General features: G+C 66.0%; 1 protein-coding gene across 3 annotated transcripts; it reads right to left on the bottom strand.

Annotated features, from left to right (window-relative positions):
• Window positions 1–1,019: 1,019 nt before the first annotated feature.
• On the bottom strand, window positions 1,020–16,307 carry TNS2 (tensin 2; the record flags this gene model as incomplete). Of its 3 annotated transcripts, none has more annotated exons than XM_084255254.1 (29): window positions 1,020–1,649; window positions 1,780–1,809; window positions 1,905–1,973; window positions 2,060–2,228; window positions 2,605–2,682; window positions 2,842–2,919; window positions 3,039–3,131; window positions 3,317–3,442; window positions 3,723–3,812; window positions 3,919–4,526; window positions 4,633–4,783; window positions 4,923–6,134; window positions 6,327–6,440; window positions 6,516–6,581; window positions 6,672–6,801; window positions 6,999–7,074; window positions 7,243–7,303; window positions 7,387–7,499; window positions 8,002–8,085; window positions 8,899–8,963; window positions 9,075–9,197; window positions 9,490–9,540; window positions 9,743–9,914; window positions 10,126–10,175; window positions 10,361–10,399; window positions 10,687–10,725; window positions 11,523–11,560; window positions 11,966–12,074; window positions 16,233–16,307. In XM_084255254.1, 29 exons carry the CDS (start codon window positions 16,305–16,307, stop codon window positions 1,511–1,513), a joined length of 4,248 nt encoding a protein of 1,415 aa, XP_084111380.1. In that variant the 3' UTR covers window positions 1,020–1,510. The 3 variants fall into 3 exon arrangements, with proteins under 3 accessions (XP_084111380.1, XP_084111381.1, XP_084111382.1); XM_084255255.1 differs by lacking the exon at window positions 16,233–16,307 and adding an exon at window positions 13,640–13,714 and having other exon boundaries at window positions 6,309–6,440; XM_084255256.1 differs by lacking the exon at window positions 16,233–16,307 and adding an exon at window positions 13,640–13,714.
• Between the last annotated feature and the right edge of the window lie 3,800 nt (window positions 16,308–20,107).

Raw genomic sequence — 20,107 nt, 5'->3', positions numbered from 1 at the left:
GGTGGGTGGCAAGGCGTGCGCTCCCTGTCTCAGCTGCTCTTTGGGCATGTGGCTTTGCAGAGGGTGGAGGATAGACGGCCCCTCCCGTTTACCACAGTATTTCCCTTGCACTCTTCTGTTTCTGCTCCTGGTCCTTACCACGTGGCCCAGTTGCTGCTGTCATCTCCCCTGGCTGGGCTAGGGGACTCTTCTCATCGGCCGCCGGCCTACACAGACCCCCGTAGGGCCTCCACTCTTTCCCCGGAGTGCCGGCTTCCTCCCAGCTGTACATAGATGGGCTCCCGTTAGCTGTTTCATGGCACGACAGGGGGGCTGTGGGGAGTACTGGGGCCCTTGCTCCTATCTCCACCTCCCATTCTCGGCTCACCTGTGGCACCCTTGTCCCTGGTTCTCTGGCATGCAGGCCGAGCTGGGAGCACGTCTCCTGCTGTGGTGAGGGCAGACCTCAGCTTGGCCCCTTTTCCTGTCCCACCCTGTCCCCATGTGCTGCCTGTGCCAGTTGCCTGTTTTGCTTCAGTGTTTGATTCTAGCACTTACATGTGTTTCTCCCTCAGACACCCCCATCTCTAGCCCCTTGACCTTCGGCCCCTACCCCTGCAGTGACTTCTCCTGGGAGGAAGCGGGAGCAGGAGCTGTGGGTTGGTTCGCACAGAGTGGGGAGGGCTCAGGGGAGGTGGGTGAGTGGTTGTGCTGCTGGGGCCTCCCCTGGGCCCTCCCTTCAGGCCCTGCACTATGATGTATGAAATGTATGTACAGACCAGAGATGTTTATACAGCCAATAAAGACGGAGTTTCCGTATTTATCAGTACGGCCGGGACCGGGGAGTCCTTTCTAGTACTTCAGGATGGAAACAGGGCAGAAGATGGGGGCTGCGTGGTCACTGGGGGTATGACATCAAGGATGGGGGTCATGTTTGTTCCATGGACCTGGCCGTGGGCCTGGGCAGCCCCCAGGAAGCATGGGAGACGTGAGGCACTGGCCTTCCTCTGACCGCGGCATAGCTCCAGCCTGACTAAAAGTTATAGAGATTCTTTATTATTAGACAAAAATAGACTCTTTCCCCCCCTTTTCATGTGATTCCACTCTGGTCTTTTTGCTCAGAGGGGGAGGCAGAGGAGGAGTGCCTGCCCCTCACACCTCTCCCCTGTCCCTGCCATACTAGGACCTGCAGCTGGGCGCAGCTGGCAGGGCCTGTTCCCATCCAGGGCTGGTGTTCTCGCGCAGGCGGGGCTGTCCCGATCCCCTCCAGGGCTCAGCTGCTGGTGCCGCCTCACCCTTCACATGCCCATCTCTGCCATCTGCTCACGTGCGAGGTCATGTCCCGGGCCCGTCCACTTAGCTTAGCAGGCTGGGGGCAGGGAAGGGAGCAGCGCCCAGGTCAGTGCCCTCTCCGCATTCCTTAGGGAGCGGGCTGGCTCCGGGCCTCCTGGGTCCAGGCCAGGGGAAGTGAGGCTGTGGGGTGCTGGGAGAGGCGCAGTGTTGATGTGGGCTCTGAGCTGGTGGCCTTCCTTCATTTTCTCTGGCCCAGTAGAACTTTAGTGATGAAGGTGACAATGGCACCTGCAGGCTGATCTGGGTCAAGCTCTGCAAAGAGGTGACACACGTTCTCCCAGGGACTTCCCGGCTTCTTGGCCACGAAACCAAAAATCCTGGGGGCACAAAGCCAAGGGGGGGGCGGGGGCTCAGCATCCCTTCCACAAGGGACTGCAAAGCCAGGTCTGGGGAGGACGGAGGCGCCTCATCCCTTGGAAGAGGGACTGCACTCTGTGGGGGGCTTACTTGGAGGTGGTCCCGTCGGGGTTGGTCCATCTGCAGAAGGAGAAGAACTGTGAGGAGTGCACCCAGAGAGGAGCTACCGAGGAGGAGGGGGGCTGCGGGAGAAAAGGGTTCAGAGGGAAGGTCACCTGCGGTCCTGCGGGTCCGTGCTGGAGAAGGTGATGCTGGTTACCGGATAATGGCGGCGAAAGAAAAGCCTGCAGGGGGAGGGGGAAGGTCAGCCAGGAATTGGGCCTCCGGGGCAAAGCTTGGGGCTCCCCAGAGGATGGGGGCACACACTCACTTCCTCTGATTGTCTGTCAGCGTGATGCCCTGGGCGGAGACCTTGAAGTGGACAACGGCCGGCGTGGGGCGGGGGCTGCAGCTCAGAGCCGCGGAGCTGGCCCGGGCCACGGCTTGGGGGCCGGTCAGTGACTCCGTCTCCACCGAGGTCAGGTAGAGCACACTGCAGGCTTGGAGGGCGAGAAGCGGGTCGGCGGTGAGCACCAGATCTGCCACCGCCCCTCCCCACCAAGAGCTCCAACGCCCGCACCTTCCCCAGTCAGCGCTGCTCTCAAACGCAGGCTCTCTGCCGCCCCAGATGTGTAGTCGGGCATGCTGGGAAGAGGCCTGAGCGCCTGCATTCTATCACGCTCCTCCCCCCGCAGCGATTCTCATGCTCACGTGACCTGAGAACCTGGACGGAAGCTGGCCCTTCCGCCTCCTGCCCGCACACGCGGGCCTCGCCCTGCTTTCTCGGGTGGGCGCGCTCAGGGCCTTCCCGCGCCCCCAGCCGGTCTCGTCAGGGGCTCCCTTGGTGCCCAGGAAGGGAGAAGGGGAGGCGCCTACCAGCTCCCTGCCGCAGGAGGTCCGCCGCGGTGCTCATGTTGGTGGGTACCGGGGCCTCGGGGGTCTCCTCCAGAGGATCTGATAGACACGAGGGTCAGCGGGCCGCGCTGCTCCCCAGGAGCTGGAGAACCCCCTCTGCCGTCCCAGGGGAAGGCAGGCCGGGAGCCAGGACCTGGGGGTTGGCCGTGGGTTGTGGCTGAAGGGGAGAGGTCGGGAGACTCGTGACCAGACACCCACCTTTGCTGGGGATGCGCAGACAGCAGGGCAGGGACAGTGGGGAGATGGAGTGCTGGGAAACCAGGGCGGACAGGCTGCCTGCGGGGAGAGGGGGACGGGTCCCGAGATGCCCACAGGTCTCCCCGCTTTCCCGCCACCCTCCGAGACCGCCTGGCCTCCCTCAGCCAACCCAGGGGAGCCTCTCTGGCCCTGCTCACCGAAGTAGGGCTCGGTGGGACAGCCCTTGATCTTCACCCCTTTGGGCCCAGTCTCAATGAGAAAATGGCGGACCAGCTGCTCCAGGGGGTCCCCTGAGAGGCGAGAGGAAGGCTTTATCAGATCCCAGGTTCCTGCTTTCTCCCTGCCCGGATTCTTCCCAGCGCAGGAATAGCCACTTCCTGCCTCTCCCAGCCCCCCCCACCCCCCCACCCTGTCTTGCCTTTGGTGCCTCCCTCCACGCCTCTCCCCTTCTCCCCTAGGGCTGGGCACTCCCTACCTTTCCAGGGCTGAGCGCTGGGTGGGGGCGTCGCCACCTTGAGGGCCAGCCCGTAGGCTCCTTGGAATGAGTGACTGTCCCTGATCAGGAAGGCCCCGGGGTCCTTGTCCTTCAGCAGGGCGATGGCTGGGGGAGCGGGAGACGGGAGACGGTCGCGGTGGCCGGCTGCTAACCAGCTCCCCAGACCTCCCACCCTGCCCACTTCGGGGTGCTGGGCCTCTGCGGGCGGAACTTCAGAGCCAGCAGGGCATCGGCAGCATCGGGCCCAGACTTCCTTGGGCCAAGGCCCAGCGTCAGCTGCTGGCGAGGGGCTGAGGCCGGTGCACGGCCGCCGGGCCCCGGGGGCAGCGCGGGCCTCGAGCGCGGCGCCTGGACAGCGCGGGCCGGGAGGGCGCCGGCTGCTCACCTTGGTCGCGGGACAGGTGCGGCTTGTACCAGAACTTGGACGTGTCCTGGACGAACTTGACGTTGCTCTGGCTCTCCGGCACCGGGGGCTCTAGGCCAGACGGGGACTGAGCTGGGGCCGCCCGGCCCGCGCCCTGCCCCTCCCCGGGAGGACAGGTTCTCCCCAGGGGGCGCCGCCTCCTCTGGGGCCTTTATACCTGGGGCTGCGGGGGTGTGATCCCGGAGCAGGGGCGCGAAGGTGACGTGGTGACTGGTGCCTTTGGCTGGGGGGGACGCCGGCTCCGGAGCCCAGGCGCCGGGCTGCTGCCCCGCCACGTGGCGCTTCTCGGGCAGCGGGGGCTGGGCGGGGCCGGCCTCGTAGGCTGCGGCCAGGGGGAAGGCAGGCGTGGGCGAGCTCTGAGGGGGCTCCGGGCTGGCCACGAGCCAGGGCATCTGGGTGGGCACGGGGGTGAGGGGGGACCCATCCGGGCTGTCGGGGGGGTCTCGGAGACCCTGCCAGGGGGCATGGCGGAGGCCAGGCAGCGTGGTGGGCACGGGGCCCCTGGGGCTGGTCCTGTCCGAGTGGCCTCCCGGGCTCCTGTCCTGAGGCCAGTCGTTGGGGGAGCGGGGAGAGGAGGTCGGGGAGAAGGGCCCTGGGGCCGGAGGCTCAAGCCCACTTCTTGCTGGCAGCTCGGAAGCCTTTGCGGCGCCTCCCTGGGACGCGGGCTGCACACAGGCTCCCTGGGGACCGGCGCCGCCCTGCGAAACAGGACTCCGTCGCTGGGCGGGCGCCGAGGTGGGGGACCTGGTGTCCTGTCGCCGGGTGCTGCGGGGCAGGGCAGGTCGTCAGAGCCCCGCTGTAAGCTGCCCCGGCCCTGCAGGGTCGGCCTCTGCTTGAACAGGAAGCACGCGCACCCCCGAGCTCTGCCTACCTCTCCTTGCCCTGCACGGGGCTGCTGGTGTGCAGGGGTGTGGAGGGACCAGACAGCTCGGAAGAGGCCCCGCACTGGGCATCTCGGGGAGACCGAGGCAGGGTGCTGTGCCCGCTGGGGCCCTCCCTCCAGGACGCCGGCTCAGGTGACTCTGCTGGGGATGGGAGAAGAGGGGGTGTGAGCCAGGACGATGCCCTCTGCTGGGTGAGTTCTTTCTCCCTGTGCCGCCTCCTCACGGTCTTCCAGAGCCCTCCTCTGCCCCGGGCCCTCCGCACCCCATAGCCCCTCACCTGCTGATGCCAAGGGTCCCGCTGGGGCCAGGTGCCCGGGCAGTGGATACCTGTCCCCGCCTTCTTCTGCAGGGATCTCGTAGCTCAGCTTCCGGGACTGTGGGTAGGGTGGGCTGCCCGGGGAAATGGAGCCAGCCCGAGGGGAGTGGGCACCAGGGCTGGGGTATCCTCTGCCCTCGCCTGAAGACCCACAGTTGTGAGGCACCCGGCCATAGGCCGGGCAGTAACTGGGCACTGCTCCTCCATAGCTGTATGTCACCAGGGTGGGGTACCCGGGATGCCCATACCTGCCTTCGGGGCACATGGCATAGGGGTAGCCCTCGTGCCCTTCCTCGCCTGCCTTGGGAGGCTTCAGGCAGCTGTAGTCAGGCATGGGGGCGTGGTGATGCCCGCAGGCAGGCACCAGCAGGGGCAGGGCGTGCCCAGGCTGCACGGGGTGCAGGAGAGGCTTGCCAACCTCACTTGCCCATCCCTCTCCAGCCTCCCTCTCCAGCCGTAGCCCATACAGGGCTGCGGTGGGCAGTGCCAGCTTCTCCTCACAGGCGGGGCAGGGGCACACGGCAGGCAGCCCGGGGTCCTCCAGGATCACCACCTCCCGGTAGCTGGGGGCGCGGAAGCCGAAGTCCCCATTGGCTGCTTTTCCCAGCTCGGCCGGGTATGGGTAGGGCCCCTCGGACAGGGACCGGCACAGGCGCCGCTTCTCCAGAGGGCCCTCGGCGTAGGCCTGGGGAGGGCCCTCGTAGCCCCCGTAGGCCAGCCGCCGCCTGTCCAGAGTGCCCTCGGGCCGGTAGAAGCCCCCGTTGGGGACGCCGCAGGCCTCCCGGTAGCCCTGGCGGCAGGAGCAGTGGCGGCTGAGGCCGGGTCGGTGGCCAGAGTACGTGGCGAGGTGGGGGCCTCCGCCCGCGGGGGGCTGCTCTTCATCATCCAGGATGGCCGTCTCGCGCCCGGCGCCCCGGCCCCCACTAGCCACGCCACAGCCGCCCAGCAGGCGATCGAGCTCCTGCCTTTCGGCAGTCGTCGGGGGCGGCCGGCCAGGGGACTCGGCAGCCGGCTCCGTGGTCAGCATGGAGGAGTGGCCGGAGTCGCTGCTGACGGACAGCATCGGGGGTGGGGGCGGCTCTGGAGACGGTGCTGGTGGGGTCTGGCGGGGGGCGCGCTGCACCTGGGCATAGGGGCTGCCATCCAGGGGGCCCCGGGTGTGTGTCAGGGAGCCTGAGTGGGGAGTGGGTCAGGGAGGGAGGACACGCAGGGGGGAGGGGGGTAGAGAGAGAGAGAGAGAGAGAGTCAGTCACGGGGGACAGCGCTCGAGACTTCAGCTCAGGGGGTCTGTTGGGTGGGGATCTGCCCGGGAGGAAGGCGCGTGTCCCCCAAACCCGCACCGCCCACCACCCCTGCCCCACGCACCGTCCACGCTGTCCTCGTGGTGCTGGTTGAAGTTCTCGTAGGAATCCCAGCGCACGGCGGGCTCCGCGGTGTTGTAGTCCACAGACACCGAGGGGTCATTCCGCGGGGTGCTGCCTGCAGAAAGGACGCCAGGTGTCAGGGAGCAGGGAGGGGCGGCCTTCAGCCCACGCCCCAAGGCCCTGCTGTTACCTTTGATCTTCTCGGGGCTGGAGGAGAAGACAAACTCCACCGAGGCTTGGAAGGGGAACCGCTCGTCTGTGGGAAGTGGACAGTGAGGAGCCTGTTCCCGCCCCCCGCCTGCCTTCCCCTGGGCCGCAGCTCCCAAGCCACTGGTCACCCACTCACCAGCCCAGGCCTCATCCAGCTGGTCCTTGGGGAAGGTGAGCCGTGGCCCGTGGATGGTGCACGTGTGGAACTGGACTCGGAATACAAGGGTCCGGTCTGTCCTCCGGCCCCCCTTGTGGTAGCACGTCACCTGGAGGGCGGGAGGCTGGGGGTCAAGAGCTCATGCTCACGCACCTCTGTGCTTCTGCCCTGGGGACTGCTTCCACCGCAAGGCGACCTCTCCACCTAGGGGTCTCCTTTTCACCCGCCAACGGACAGTCAGCTGGCAGGATGCACGCCGCACCCGCTCCATCCCCGCGGCTGTCCGTGTTGCTGGGGCCAGCTCACCATGACATCGCCCTTGAGGAGGAGGGCTGGCTCCAGGCTGATGCAAAGCTGCTGGGGGCCGGGGCCTGCAATGTGACTGCGGAAGAGAGCAGACTGGTCAGAGGCGCTCGGGTCCGGAGCGGCCAGGAACAGCCGGGAGGGACGGGCGCCATCAGGTCTGGGAGTCCTGCAGGATGGACCTTTTGGCTGGAGAAACAGGACTCCAGGCCGTGGAGGTGTCAGGGGCCTGGGAAGAGAGACTCACTAGATTCCGGATGTGTAGACAAGCTGCATGGACTGGTAGATCTTGAGGAAGGGCTGGAAGCCTGGCAGGGCGAGAAGGCGCATGAGGAGTGCTGAGTGGAGGAGGGTGGGTGGCCGCTGGTCCTCACATGGAGAGCAGACTCACCTGTGCCAGGTTCAAAGGCTGGCAGCACGGGCACCAGCACATAGTGCAGGAAGAGAGGACTGCTGTTCATTCTGATGGAGCCGGACAGCAGACCACTGAAGTAGCTGACGTATCTGGAGGGGGATAAGCATAAGCCCCTTGCTCTAGAGGCCCCCTTGGGTCATTGTCTGTGTACACCCCACCCACCCCCAGAAAGCCTGCTCTTCTCAGCATTTCCCTCTCATGTCCCAGCTCACCAGAGAGTCCTTCCTTGCAGCTAACCTCAACCCGTGCTAGCTCAAGGCGGGACTTGTTTCTCCTCTGCTGGAATGCTCTTCCCAGAGCTCATGCTACAGAGGTGCCCCGGCTGCGCTGCCAGTCTCCATCACAAGACTTAGTTTTATTCATAGCCTTTTCCACGATCTAAAATGATCTTGTCTATTTATTCACAGGCATTTTGCCTCTACGCCACCAGAACATTAGCTCCAAGAGGGCAGGGACCTTGTTGGTTCTGAATTCTTGGCACCTGGCCCCGCGTCTGGCCCCAGCAGGTGCGCTGCATGAATGCCTCTTGGCCTTGGGAGCCAAGGAGGGCCAGAGCTGCTCCTCTGGCTCATCCCCACCCGGGCTGCTCACCGGCGCTGGGAAGGCTGCAGTTCCGAGGCCACCTTGTCCTCGCAGAACTTCCGCATGGTGAGAGTAGCCAGCGCCTGGTCGGCCCTGAGGAGAGCAGGGCCAGTGCAGAGCATTAGGGTGGCTGTCTAGCCCCATCTCCCACCCCTAAGCCCCAGGGGAGAAAGGAGGGGGGCAAAGCTCTCAAGTCTAGAGGAAACCCGGAATGGGGGTAAGGAGAACTAGAAGCCCCACATACAGTCACTTTATTAGCTGTTGGGCCTCAGGTAATTGTTCCCTGAACTTTAGTTTCCTCATCTGTAAAATGGGGTAATAAGACCATGTTAAGGCTTGACTTGTGTCCTCCCAAAAAGATATGTACCTCAGAATGTGACCTTATTTGGAAATAGGGTCGCTGCAGATGTAATTAGGGAAGATGTCATACTGGAGGAGAGTGAGCCCTTAATCCAATGACTGGTGTCCTTAGAAGAAGAGAAGAGACAGACACACACAGGAAGAAGGTCACGTGAGGACGGAGGCAGAGGCTGGAGTGCTACGTCTGCAGCCAAGGACACCAAGGATCGCTGGCCTCCACCGAAACCAGAGAGAGGCGAGGAAAGTGTCTACTCAGTCTCGGAGGGAGCGCGGCCCTGCTGGCGCCTCGATGTTAGACTTGCCAGTCTCCAGAGCCGAGACAATACATTTCTGTCGTCCCAACTCTCCGGGGCCCTCTTTCATTGCAACTCTAAGAAGCTAATACAGACCGTGTGCTGGGAACAGGTGAAGGACAGGTGAGAGGAAGCAGGAGGAAAGGCCCCGTTGACAGTAAACTGCTCTACGAGCACGGAGGAGATGGGCTCATGAATGGTCGCTGCAGGAAGGGCCATTGGGGACGGGGTGAAGCGGGTCAGGGAGGCTCACCCTGCAGAGATCTTGCTGTAGTGCATGTAGGCAGAGATGATGACGCCAAACTTGCCTTTGCTCCCCTGAGGATATACACGGACAGGGAGGGGTGACGCGGACATAGACCAGGGTGGCTGGCCAGGGCCGGGCCCCGAGGGCACTCCTGCCCCCCCCCACCCCGCGGCCCAGCCCACCTTGCAGTACAGCACCACCACGTGCTGCGGGTCGGCACTGAGCCACGTCTCCATGGCTTTGCAGATGGAGCACAGCTTGTCCAGGGGGGGTGCGTGCAGCTCAGGCCACCCGAAGTCCTGGACCTGGTGGGGAGCGGGGGAGAACCGCGGGTGAAGAGATGGGTGGGGGTGGCAAAGGGACAGGGTGTCAAGGTCTGGGGTGCAAGGCCGGGGGCTGGTGGGCGTCCATGAGGGCAGCGACACTTCTCGCCGACAGTGGGTTGATGCCAAGCTGCACCACCCTTTGGGTGTCTCAGAACAGAACATTCGCGAAAATGCTTAAGAAGGACACGGATTCCGACCGCTACTATTAAATGAGGAGGCCGTGGGCTCTGGGGGGGGGGGGTCCAGGGTAATGGCTTCCATCCCCTCCTACCTTGGGGTTCAGGCGGGTCAGGTCGTGTCTTTTCTCTGAAAGGTTGAAGAGCTGCAAGTAAAGGGGACCCTTAGAGGGAAGTGCCCGCCGGCACGGAGGCTGGTGATGGGTGCGGGTGCTGCCCCCGCCGTGACCCCCAGTGAAAGCATCTCCGGCCGGGCTGTTGCTGAGGCGCCCCGCGTCCAGGCCCGCGCGCTCCAGGCGCCCGAGCCCCGCCCCCCCCCCCGCCCCGCCCGCGCCGGCGGCGCCTCACCAGGTACTTGTCGCGGTGCTTGCTCTGCAGCACGTGCGCCAGCTCCCGCAGGTGGCCGCGGAGGCGCTGCTCGTCGGGGCGCGCGGGGAAGGCGGCGGCCAGGATGCGCTCGGTCACGTAGGTGAGGTCCAGGTCCCAGCGCCGCTCCATGAGCGGGTCCAGGCTGAAGCTCCTGCGGGGCGCGGGCCGGCCTGAGGCTCCGGGGGGCGCGGGGGGGGGGGCGCGGGCGTATTGGGGGCAGGGAGGTGGGGGTGTGTGGGGCGTCCGCAAATAAGGCCCGTGCGCCCAGGGTGGCTGGGGCCGCCTGAGGGGCTCCGGGGGGTCAGAGCCCCAGCCGAGGGGCCGGGCCGCGGAAAGGGCTGCGGGGGACCGGCCGGCCCTACCTGGGCAGAGTGCTGCGCTGCTTCGCGTGGTTCAGGGACTTGGTGGAGCCCTGGCGGGTGAGACACGCGGGCGGCTGTCCTGGGGTGTCCCTCCCTCGCGGCTTTCCTCCCCCCCCCCCAGAGGACGGAGCACCGCGCCCCCCTCGGCTCCATCAGCTTCTGGGAGCAGAGGCAGGCTGGGTCCTTAGCCCCGAAGCCCAGAGCCAGGGGCTCCCGCCGCCGCCCATCGCCTCACCAGGTGCTCTATGCGCCGCACCGGGGCCGTGCTTCTCCGCTGGAGGGGGGCGGGAAGGGGTGGTCAGGGCCGGGCAGGGCCCAGCGCGGGCCCCATAGCGGGGAGGGCAGGCCAGTGTCCCTGCGGAGCTGCTTCAGGCGAGGGCTGGGGTCCCAGCTCCCCGCAGGCCAGAGGCCCGGAGGGCAGGCTGCTCAGACACCCCCACACCCCCTCGGGGCGGCCCGTCCCACAGCAGCCGGGGGGACTGCGGGGGGCTCTCTCCGTCCAGGCCTCTGGACGCTGCAGCCAGTTCCTGGCCTCCCCCGCCCGTCCCGGGGCAGGCTCACCAGCTCCGGAGGAGGCACGGCCTGGCAGGATGAAGTCACCTGCAAGGAAACCCCAGCGAGGGGCTGAGCTCCCGAAGCAACGGGCTCTCCTGGGTTTGAGGATGGGGCCACCCCTCAGCTTCGGCAAGAAGGTGGAGGGGTCGTCAGCAGATGGGAGCAGGCTCCAGCTGAGGTACCTCTATTTAAGGGCGCCTTTCCTGCGGCCTCTTGGTCCCCCACCCCCAGGTCCCCAGTTGTTGCTCTTGGCTCCCCGCCCCCTGCCCACACAGACCCCCATTCATCCAGCTGCAGGGCAGGAGTTATATATAGAGCCGCGCAGGCAGGCCACGGCCAGGGTCGGACACTGGCCTCTTTCACCGGAGACCCCGCCCCTGGGCACACAGCTCCCCCTAAGTCAGCCCCCGGGTGCTGGGACCCCCCGTACTGCAGGAGGACCGGGGAACCGCCCCAGTGGGCAGTGGGTACCAGCTACAGATGTACCTTCTGTCTAGCCTGCCCGGGGCCTAGACCCACCCGGGCATCCCGAGGACCCTTCCCCAGAGGGAAGGCACAGCCCATCCGGCTGCCCAATCTCTGAGATCCTGCTCCCCCACCCTCCCACCCCACCCTTCCTCCTCCCCATTTTGCCCCCCCACCTCTCGCCAGCTGCAGCCTGGGCACAGCACCAAGACAAACGCTGTCCACGGGCCGGGCCAGCCCCCAGGGGGTGGAGCAGGGCGGTTCTTAAAGGGCCCAGGACAGCACCCTCTCCCAGCCCAGCCGGGTGCCCCCTGGCGAGAGGGTGGAGAGAGAAGGAGGTTTCAGAGGAAGGGGCCCCGTCCCCCCCAAGTACCCACCTTGGCTTCACATTTTCTGTGGGTTGCCACCTTGCAGACTGGAGGGCGGGAGAGGGGAAGAGCGGGGTCAGCAGGAGGCTCGGGGACAGTGGGAGGGACGGGCCTCCCAAGCCCCGGAACTTGGCCCCGGGACTCCCAGGACTGCAGCTGCCCTGGGCTGGCTGAGGGGCCAAGGGGAGAGAACGGCAGTGGGGTGCGCGGGCCGGGAGGGGGCCGGGGACAATGTCCTAGGGTGGCTGGGGTGGGGGGCCGAGGGGGAGGAGAGGGAAGCCCCCAGTCAGGGCGGGGAGGTGCTAAGAGCAGTAGATCTGGGCTGCCGGGGAGTCTGGCCTGGGGAGTGAGGGCGGTTTGCAGAGAAGGCAGAGGCCTGGCCAGGCCGGGGCCGCGTGCACGACGTGACTGCTGCTCCGCGAGCCGGCCGCGCGGTCCAGGCGGCGCCTCACCTCTGCATGAGACGCCCGTCCCGTCGACGGTCACCTTACACACGGCGCACACAGGCGGCTTCTTCCGGAAAACCTTCTCCCGGAAGCTGTGCGGCTCCGCTCGCCGGGGCTGGGGTGGCGGGACAGAGGGGCAGAGGCAGCAGGGATTGCGCCTGGGCTCAGCCCTGCGCGGGGTTCTTCCTCCCTCCGTCCCCATTCGGCCCCCGCACTTGTAAGGCGCCCTTGGCCACAGCTGTTTCCGGGCAGTTGTGGGGCCGCAGGTCCTCTACGGTGCATGGAATCTGGCCCCTTGCGACACCCTAGCTGGGTCAGCTCCTCCCCAGGGATCGCTTGCACCCCTCCTGTGGCCCTTGTGGTCACTACCACCCCAACTATAGAACTTCCCTTCTGGGAGGGGCCGCGCGCTGAGGGTCCCCTGCATCTCCTCCCGTCTTGCTCTCCCCACGGAGGCCCCTGGGGGGGAGGGCGCAGGCGGGAAGGTAGGTGGCAGGCACGCAGAGCCAGCCCAGACGGACCCAGCAGGGGTGGCCTCTGCCAGTCCGGCTCCCCTGGCTGCTGCTACCCCACGCTTTAGGCAGCTGACATGCCCTCCTCCCCCGACTGTCAGAACAACATGTTTACTCATTGTGCATTGAGGCGGCAGGCGGGCAGGCAGCAGGCAGGCTGTGTGTGTGTGTGTGGGGGGGGGGGAGGTGCCGAGGAGCGGCAGACAGAGGCATGGCCCTGGGGAAAGGTAGCTGCCTTGCTGCTCCTGGATGTGGTGACACCCCATCACTTGAGGAGCTTCAGGTGGGATCAGCATGGGATAAAGGTGGGGGAGGACCAGATGCTCTGTGGGGTCCCTCCCTGCCCAGGGTGCAGTGAGGCGGGAATGCCCCCTTAGGGCCCAGGCCTACCTCAGCCCCATCCCGCCACTGTGGGTTCACACCTCCCATCCTGTGGGGACCACTTGCTGCCATGCTTCCTTTTCTACCTCTCTCCTGTGGAGGTCAAGTTCAGCCCCCCCCCCCCCCCCCAGTATTGTCTCGTGTCATCCTGAGCTGTTTCTGGGATAAAGCTGAGAAAATGTGGGGAGAAGGAGTGATGGAGCCTTTAGGCCCCCCAGCCTGGAGGACCCCAGGCATCAGCTCTGGTCTCTTGGCTGTTCCTGAAGCACCTGGATGAAACCCAACCTGAACTCTTCTGGGCTGGGCCAGCCCTGCCTGCCGCTCTAGGAAAGTCGGGTGCATTTTGGCCTTGACAGCGTACACAGATGACGTCAGCAGAAACCACAGCCCCAGGAGGAAAGCGCTCCTGAGACCTAGCTCCCCCCCTTCCTTTCCTCACCCCTACCCCACTACCCCCAAATTCTCTGCCCAGGGAAGGGGTGTGATCTCTCAGCCCTAGCTCTAGGATACTACCTACAATGAATTACATCTCGCCACAGGTTTAGGGGTACCAGGACTCCGAGGACTGCCCCAGGCAGGGGAGGGGAGAGAGGAACTAAAAGGGACACCAGGTTCTGCTGCTCATGTCGCAGAGCTGATCACCCCATAAGGGCAGAGTAAAGAGGGGGTGCATGCCAAAGGGAGAAGGCTGGGGCTCTGAAACTAGGAAGAGGGTCCAGCCTGAATCCTGCCCCCCCCAACCCCTCCACCCCTGCCCCTCCTCTGCCCACCCAGTAGGCACTCCTACCCTGCTGGTGGCCCGGCTGCTGTCCCTCCTCCCCAGAGCTCTGAGCAGCCTCTCCACCGGGCCGCTGGACTTCATGGTGTCTAGCTGGCTGGGGTGTCGGCCGAGGGGCCCGAACAATGCTGGGGCCTGGCCCGGGGCTTCCTGGAAGCAGCCTGGCGGAGGCAGCCGCTTCCCCTGGGTGGAGGGTGGGCTGTCTGGCTGGTGCGAGGAGAAGCCCGGCCCTGGAAGTGAGGGGAGTGCAGGCGGGAAGGGGGCAGGTCGCTGCTCCAGGAAGTGGGGGTGGGGGAGGATGTGGGGGCGGCCAGGAGATCAGATTCCCAGGATCTACCCTGCTGGGAGTGTCCGTTTTGGATCTCTTGCCTCCCACCTACCCGCTGGAGCTGCCCCCAGGCCCGGGATCCACCCTATCCAGGGATCTTCGGGATTCCCAGGGCCAGCCCCTGGCGGGGCGGGGCCGGGGCCGGGTGGGAATTTGGGTCTCAGGGCTGGGCCCAAGGGCCTGCAGGGAACACGGTGTTCAGCCGGGCCAGCCACCCAGCCAGAACTCAGCTCTCTGGGGACTTCCGGTGGGGAGGGAGGGGAGCTGGGACTCGCGAGCCCTGCCCAGCCCGGCCAGCCGGGATCGGAGTGCATCCTGCGGGTCAGGGGAACTGGGGCTGAGGGCCACCTTCCCGCCTCCTTCTCACTGGCTGAGACTAGGAAAAGGAAGACACGCACGGCCCCTTCCCCCCCAGACGGGAAGGCCACATCCCAGTCAGAGGGCTGCTGTGCCCGCAGGAGTGAGTCATCCTCTTGCTCCAGTCCCGGGCGTCTCAGGCCCTTCTCCCGAGAGCCCCCCCACCAGCTGCTCGCTCTGGACAGTCCCCCACTCACCCACCCCCTGGCTGTGTGGGCTGCCCATCTCAGGTCCTTGGCTCCACCCCAGTGCCAGGGCCGGGGCACACCCCCTACCCCCCAAAGCCTGAGTACTACCTTCATGGCTCTCCTTGCACAGCCGCTGTCCCAGGGCTGGGGGACTGGACAGGAGGCCTCCTCCCAACATACACTCCACCCCTCTCCACAGGCCTCCTGCCTTCCTCCTGGGAACGCGGCCAATTTCCTGTCCCAGGAGGCAAGGGAAGGAGGTGGATTGGGACCTTGGGAAAGGCAGGGGGGTAATCTTCCCAAAATATTAGGGGTTAATAGATGGCCTGGGGTCCTTAGCCCAAGCCTTGGAGAGCAGCCCCTTCCGCTGGCCACAGCTGTCACTCAAGAGAACATGCAAATGTGCCCCCCGTGGTATTCCCTGAATGTATGGCATTTACTGCGTATTCACCTCGGCATGGAATTTACTGAATGGCCCGGAGCTCAGGCAGCACCCCAGCGCTAGCTCCTGCCGCCAGGGCCTTAGACGTCCCTTCTCCCTCCTTAGTGCCCACTGGGCTGATCTGTCCTGCCTTCCCTGGGATGGGACCCCGTCTGGGAAGCCCTTCGGGACACTTCCCTGGACCGCCCTGTGCTGGGCCTGGCCTGGAGCTTCTCGGCGAGGCTCTGGTTGTCCTAGGTCAGGAAGCCTGTCCCCAGGGTGTCTTGATGGCAGGGAGGCATCTGTGGGGCCAGGCCTGGCCTGTAACTAGAGCGGGGTACTGGCTCCGCAACCCACTCCCACCCCGGCCCTGGCTGGGTCCCAGGACATTCCAGGCTCTTGGCCAGTGTGGGCCACTGGGTCTGGCCTGGTCGGTCCCTAGCCCAGCTGTGGCTGCGCCTGCTGCCCACACCCTGACCAGGACCCCCCAGCAGTTTGCTCTCCCTTCTTCTGCCTCTCACTGGGCCGTCGCCCTCACCTGGAACAGGTTCCCCCGGTATCACAGGACACTTGCTCCTCATCTCTGGGCAGCGCACTAGCCCTGTGGGGCGCCCCATGGGCACCTCCGAGGAGGATGGAGGTGGGAGCCAGCGGGCTCCGCAGGGGGAGCTGAGAGGAAAAGCAGCTACGGGGTGGACGGAGCCCCCCGGGGCCCTTGCCGTCCTCCTGCGGGGCCTTCCCTGGCCGGCCTGCTCTGCCCCTGCCCGGCCCTCCCGCGCAGAAGCCGCGGGTTTGTTTGCAGACCCCCCCTTCCTGGAAATAGCTGCGGTTGGGTGAGAGGCCGGCGCGGGCCGGCGGCGGAGGAGGGGTGAGGCCCGGGAAGGGGGGTGCCACGGTGTGCCCAGGGGATGGCGGGAGCGGCGGAGGAGGCCGATGAGCGGGGCTGGACGGTCACGCCTGCCGGTGCCCTCAGCCTCGCCCTCCGCGGCGCTGCCGGGCCGGGCCGGGGCGCCCGCGCGCTCTCGGGGCCAGGCCGGGGCCCGCCAGGCTCGCGCGGGGAGCGGGGGCGGCGCGCGCCTCGTGCCGGCGGGACGGAGCGGCGCCCCGAGCCCGAGAGGGCGTGACCGCCCGCCGGGGTGTCCCCCCTCACCCCCGCCCCCGTGCCGGCCTCCAGGGGCCCCCGCGGCCGGCCCCAGCCCCCGCGCCCGCTCGGGGTGCCCGCGGCCCCCCGCGCCCCCCGCGCCCCTGGCGCTCGCCCCCGGCCCCGCCCGCCCGGCGTGACGCAGAGGCCGCCGCGCGGCCACTCACCTGCGGGGGGCGCCCCGCGGGGCGGGGGCGCGCCGGGGCGGGGCAGCAGCAGGGGGAGCCCCCGGGCCAGCCCATCGCGCTCGGGCCCGCGCGGGGACGCGGCGGAGGCGGCCGGGCCTGAGGCTCCCTCCCCCGCGCGCGCCCCGCGCCCGCCCCTCCGCGCGCGCCGCCCGCCCCGCGCCAATCCCCGCGCCGCAGCCGCTCCCCGCCCCGCCGGCCCCGCGCCCGCCCCCCCAGCCCACGCGCACAAAGGGCCTCGGGGAGGCGCAGCGCGGGCCGCGGAGACGCGCCGGGCCGGGCCGGGCCGGGCCGGGGCCCGAGGGGGCGCGGGGCGGGGGCGCGGGCCCGGCGAGGCTCACGCGAGCCGCACGGCCGCAGGAGCAAAGGTGGACGCGGACCCAGAAGGCGGCAGGAGGAAACAGAACCCCCGCGGCCGCGCGGCCCCGCTGCTCGGGAGTGGGGGGCTTGGGCCTGACCCCGACGCCAGGCCCCCTGCGGCCCGGCCTGGCGAGGCGAGCGCCGCCCGTCCACGCGCGAGCCCCGTCGCCGGACGCCCTCGCCTGCCCCCCGCCCGCAGGAGGCGCCCGCTCGCCCTCGGAGGACGGGTCGCGCGGACCTGTCGAGTCCAGCCCCCCCCCCGCACCCCGTGGCCAGCACCCCGAGGCCGGCACCCCGAGGCCGGCACCCCGTGGCCGGCACCCCGAGGCCGGCACCCTGAGGCCGGCACCCCGTGGCCGGCACCCCGAGGCCGGCACCCCGAGGCCGGCACCCCGTGGCCGGCACCCCGAGGCCGGCACCCCAGGCGGTCACTGCCGCTTCCAGGAGCCCTGCTGGGAGAGGCTTCCTCGCATTGAACTCAGGGCCCGGGGTCCCAGCGGGGCTGGAAGTTCACTCTGCGGCCTAAGCCCAGTCCGCTTTGCAGTGTCTGGACCTGGGGCTTGGCGGGGGCTCGTGCCCCCTCCCCCCCCCAGGGAAGGCAGGTGGGGGGCGAAGGCCGGGGCGCCTTTCTAACCGCTGCGGGTCTGCCCCCCCCTGCCCCGGCCTTAGCGGCGAGCACTTCCAGCGCCTCTCCCCCCGCCCTCCCCACGGGGTTTTCCATGATGCAATCTGGGGGGGAGGGAGGGGGGTGTGTTCCGAGGCGCCAGTGCCCGGGGCCAGCGCCCAATGCCTGCTCGCGTCAGCGCTGCTCCTGAGAGGGCTGGGAGGCCCGTCCCTCCCTGTCCGGTGTCGCCACTTGTGTGTCCTTCTGTGCGCATCTTGCCTTTGGCAAAGGCTGGGAGTCTGGTTCTGAGGATGAGGGGGCGGAGCACCTGACTCCAATCTGGAGGCCAGGAGGAGGCTGTGAAGCAGCCCTGGTGACAATGTGGGTCCCCCGAGACTGGCTTTTGGGAGGGCGGGTGTGGCTGGACTTGGGAGCCTTGATTTTAACTGCTTTTGGCTCAGCTGATGTCAAGTAGACAGACTCAGAGCTGAGAGCAGCAGGGGCGCTGGGGCTGGGGGCAGGGGGTGGGCAGATGCCGGCGTTGGGTTGGAGGCTGCCAGGGCAAGGCCGAAAATCATTCAGTGTATTTTGGCAAAATTTGATTGTGCAGTTGAGATACGCGAGTTATAAACATTTGCTCATTTCTGTGGAGCCTCCAGCTATCTCTTTAACGTCTTCCCCTTCCCAGAATCCATTAGGGTTCTGGTAGGTCTGGGATGCCGGCCAAGAGGACAAGTTCTGGTCTCCACAGGTACCAGAGCAGAGACTGGGACTAGAGACGCTCTTGCCTGGGTCCCAGAGAGGTGGCAGAGCTCCAGCTGTCCCGTCTGTGGGTGTTGCTGCACCTAAGAGGATCTTACAAGGTTCCAGAGAATTGGGAGACAGTAGCTGAACTTCCAGCCCCGACTTGATTCCTACTCTCAAGATTGGGGCCGGTGTGAGGGAATCTGCGGGAGGGAAGTTGAGGAAAAGGTTGAGAGTGAAAAATTATACAGACTGTGTCTGGGTGGGGGCAAGCCAGGCATCTTGATTACCAGCTTAGAGCATCAGGAGCTTCAGAAGGGAAGGTGGGGCCGGGGGAAGCCAGGATGATGTTAATCAAGGTGAAGCAATTTCTGGAACACACTGACACTCCATCCATGCAAATTCCCTTACCTTGATGATGCAGAGGGCAGTCCATCTTGGCACTGAAGGCTGAACCCCCTCTTTCATGGCCTGGGGAGATCCCATGCCTGTGGCCGAGTATGCTCAGATCCTTGGGGTGGGGATGAGGACATTGAGGGTGTAGAGGACCCGGTCAGGGGAACTTCGGTGGAGGGTTTGGGCACTGGGAACCAGGAAGTGGGGGAAGGGGCAGAGCTGACTTCGGGGCGGGTCTCCTGGATGAGGACAGAGGGTGCATTGTCCAAGTGGGAGGCTGCTGCAGCTGGGCGGGAGCATCCAGCTCGCCTCTTCAAACTTTTGGCGAAAAGGGAGGGTGAGGGAGGGGTGAGTCCTCCCTTCACTGGTGGTCCTGGGGGCTTCAGTGGTTGCTAAGAAACAAGATTTTATATGAGAAATCATGTTTCCCTGGGACAGATGTGTAAGCGCTCCCATTTCCTGAGCGCCCGGATGCTGGGAGCTGGACTGGCACTTGAGGTGGGGCCCTCAGCACCAACGGGACCACAGCCTAGTGCTTGTTTAGAAGCTGGAGTGCGCAAGGGGCCCAAGCGCAAATCGACCCCTCTGAAGTAGGATCTCAACCCACACCCGTGGCTGACCAGTCCTGGGGTCCTTCCCTGCGGGCACGGGAGTGGGGCTGGACGAAGCACCCTCGCTCCCCCGGAATGGAGAGCGCCCTCTTGGGATGTGCAGTGAGGTCCTAATTCCCCGTCCGCTCTGCACGCAACCAACACAGCCTCTTTCAAGGTAGCTTCCCCTTGTCTCCTGTCGTGACGTGACCCACGTGAGGGGGGTGGCTGGAAGCAGAGGCTTGAATGTCACGAGTGACCTCTGCAGATTTCCGGAAGGGCGAGGTGGGGTGGGGGGGTGCATTCCTTACCTAAACCCACCTGAAAGGCTCTTGAGTCATGACACCCACCAAACCGCTTTACCCTGGAGATCGCCCCAGCGGACGCTTCAAGGTGCTGCAGCGCCAGGAAAGCCACTTGTGCAACTTGTCTTCCCTTCAGCGTCCCCTCCCCAGGGCTGTGTGGGAGGGGCCCGGGCTTTCTAGCCTCCACCCGCTTGTGACCTTAGGGGTTCTTGGCCAGCCTGGGTCCGAACCCCCTTTCCTGCCTTGCCACAATGAACGGTCTGTCCCCGTTTGGAAAATTCCCACCAAATCTAAGCCCTGCCGAAGGGAAAGTGGCCCGTAGTAGCCCAGACCGCCCTGTTAGACGAACTCCGTTCGCCTGGCGCGACACGGATGGCAAAGTGGCACCACGCCAGGCTGCCAAGGGTGAGGGTCAGAGCCACTGCCCAACGAACATGAAGATTTCTCCCTAGAGCTGCCTCTTCCTTGAAGGCCCGGGCAGCGGGCTGCAGGAAGGTGCGGGAACACCGGAGGGGAGCAGGGGCAAATCCCAAGCTCTTAGTTGCCCACAAGCAGTCAGCTTCCCGGGCAACCCCACCCCCTCTGGTGCTTGCGCCAAGTCTTCGGTGCCCAGAGAGGTCAGAGATGGAGATGGGGCGAGCGGCCGACTGTGAACCAAGGGTCCAATGAAAAGCCTTGGGAGGGTGAAGTGATGTCAAAGAATTTCAGCATTAAAAATATGAACTTTAAAGAGCAGATTTATTTGGAGAAAACAAACAAAAAAAACCCCCACAACCCAAAGGATGGGATTTTACATCTCAAGACATCTCCCAGGTATTAAGTCTACAGATTACAAATCATTTTCATAGAAGATATTTT

This window comes from Talpa europaea (assembly GCF_964194135.1).
Source record: "Talpa europaea genome assembly, chromosome: 15".
Classification (NCBI taxonomy): domain Eukaryota; kingdom Metazoa; phylum Chordata; class Mammalia; order Eulipotyphla; family Talpidae; genus Talpa; species Talpa europaea.
The sequence above is the reverse complement of the archived record's forward strand: the minus strand, read 5'-3'. Positions and strand labels throughout refer to the sequence as shown.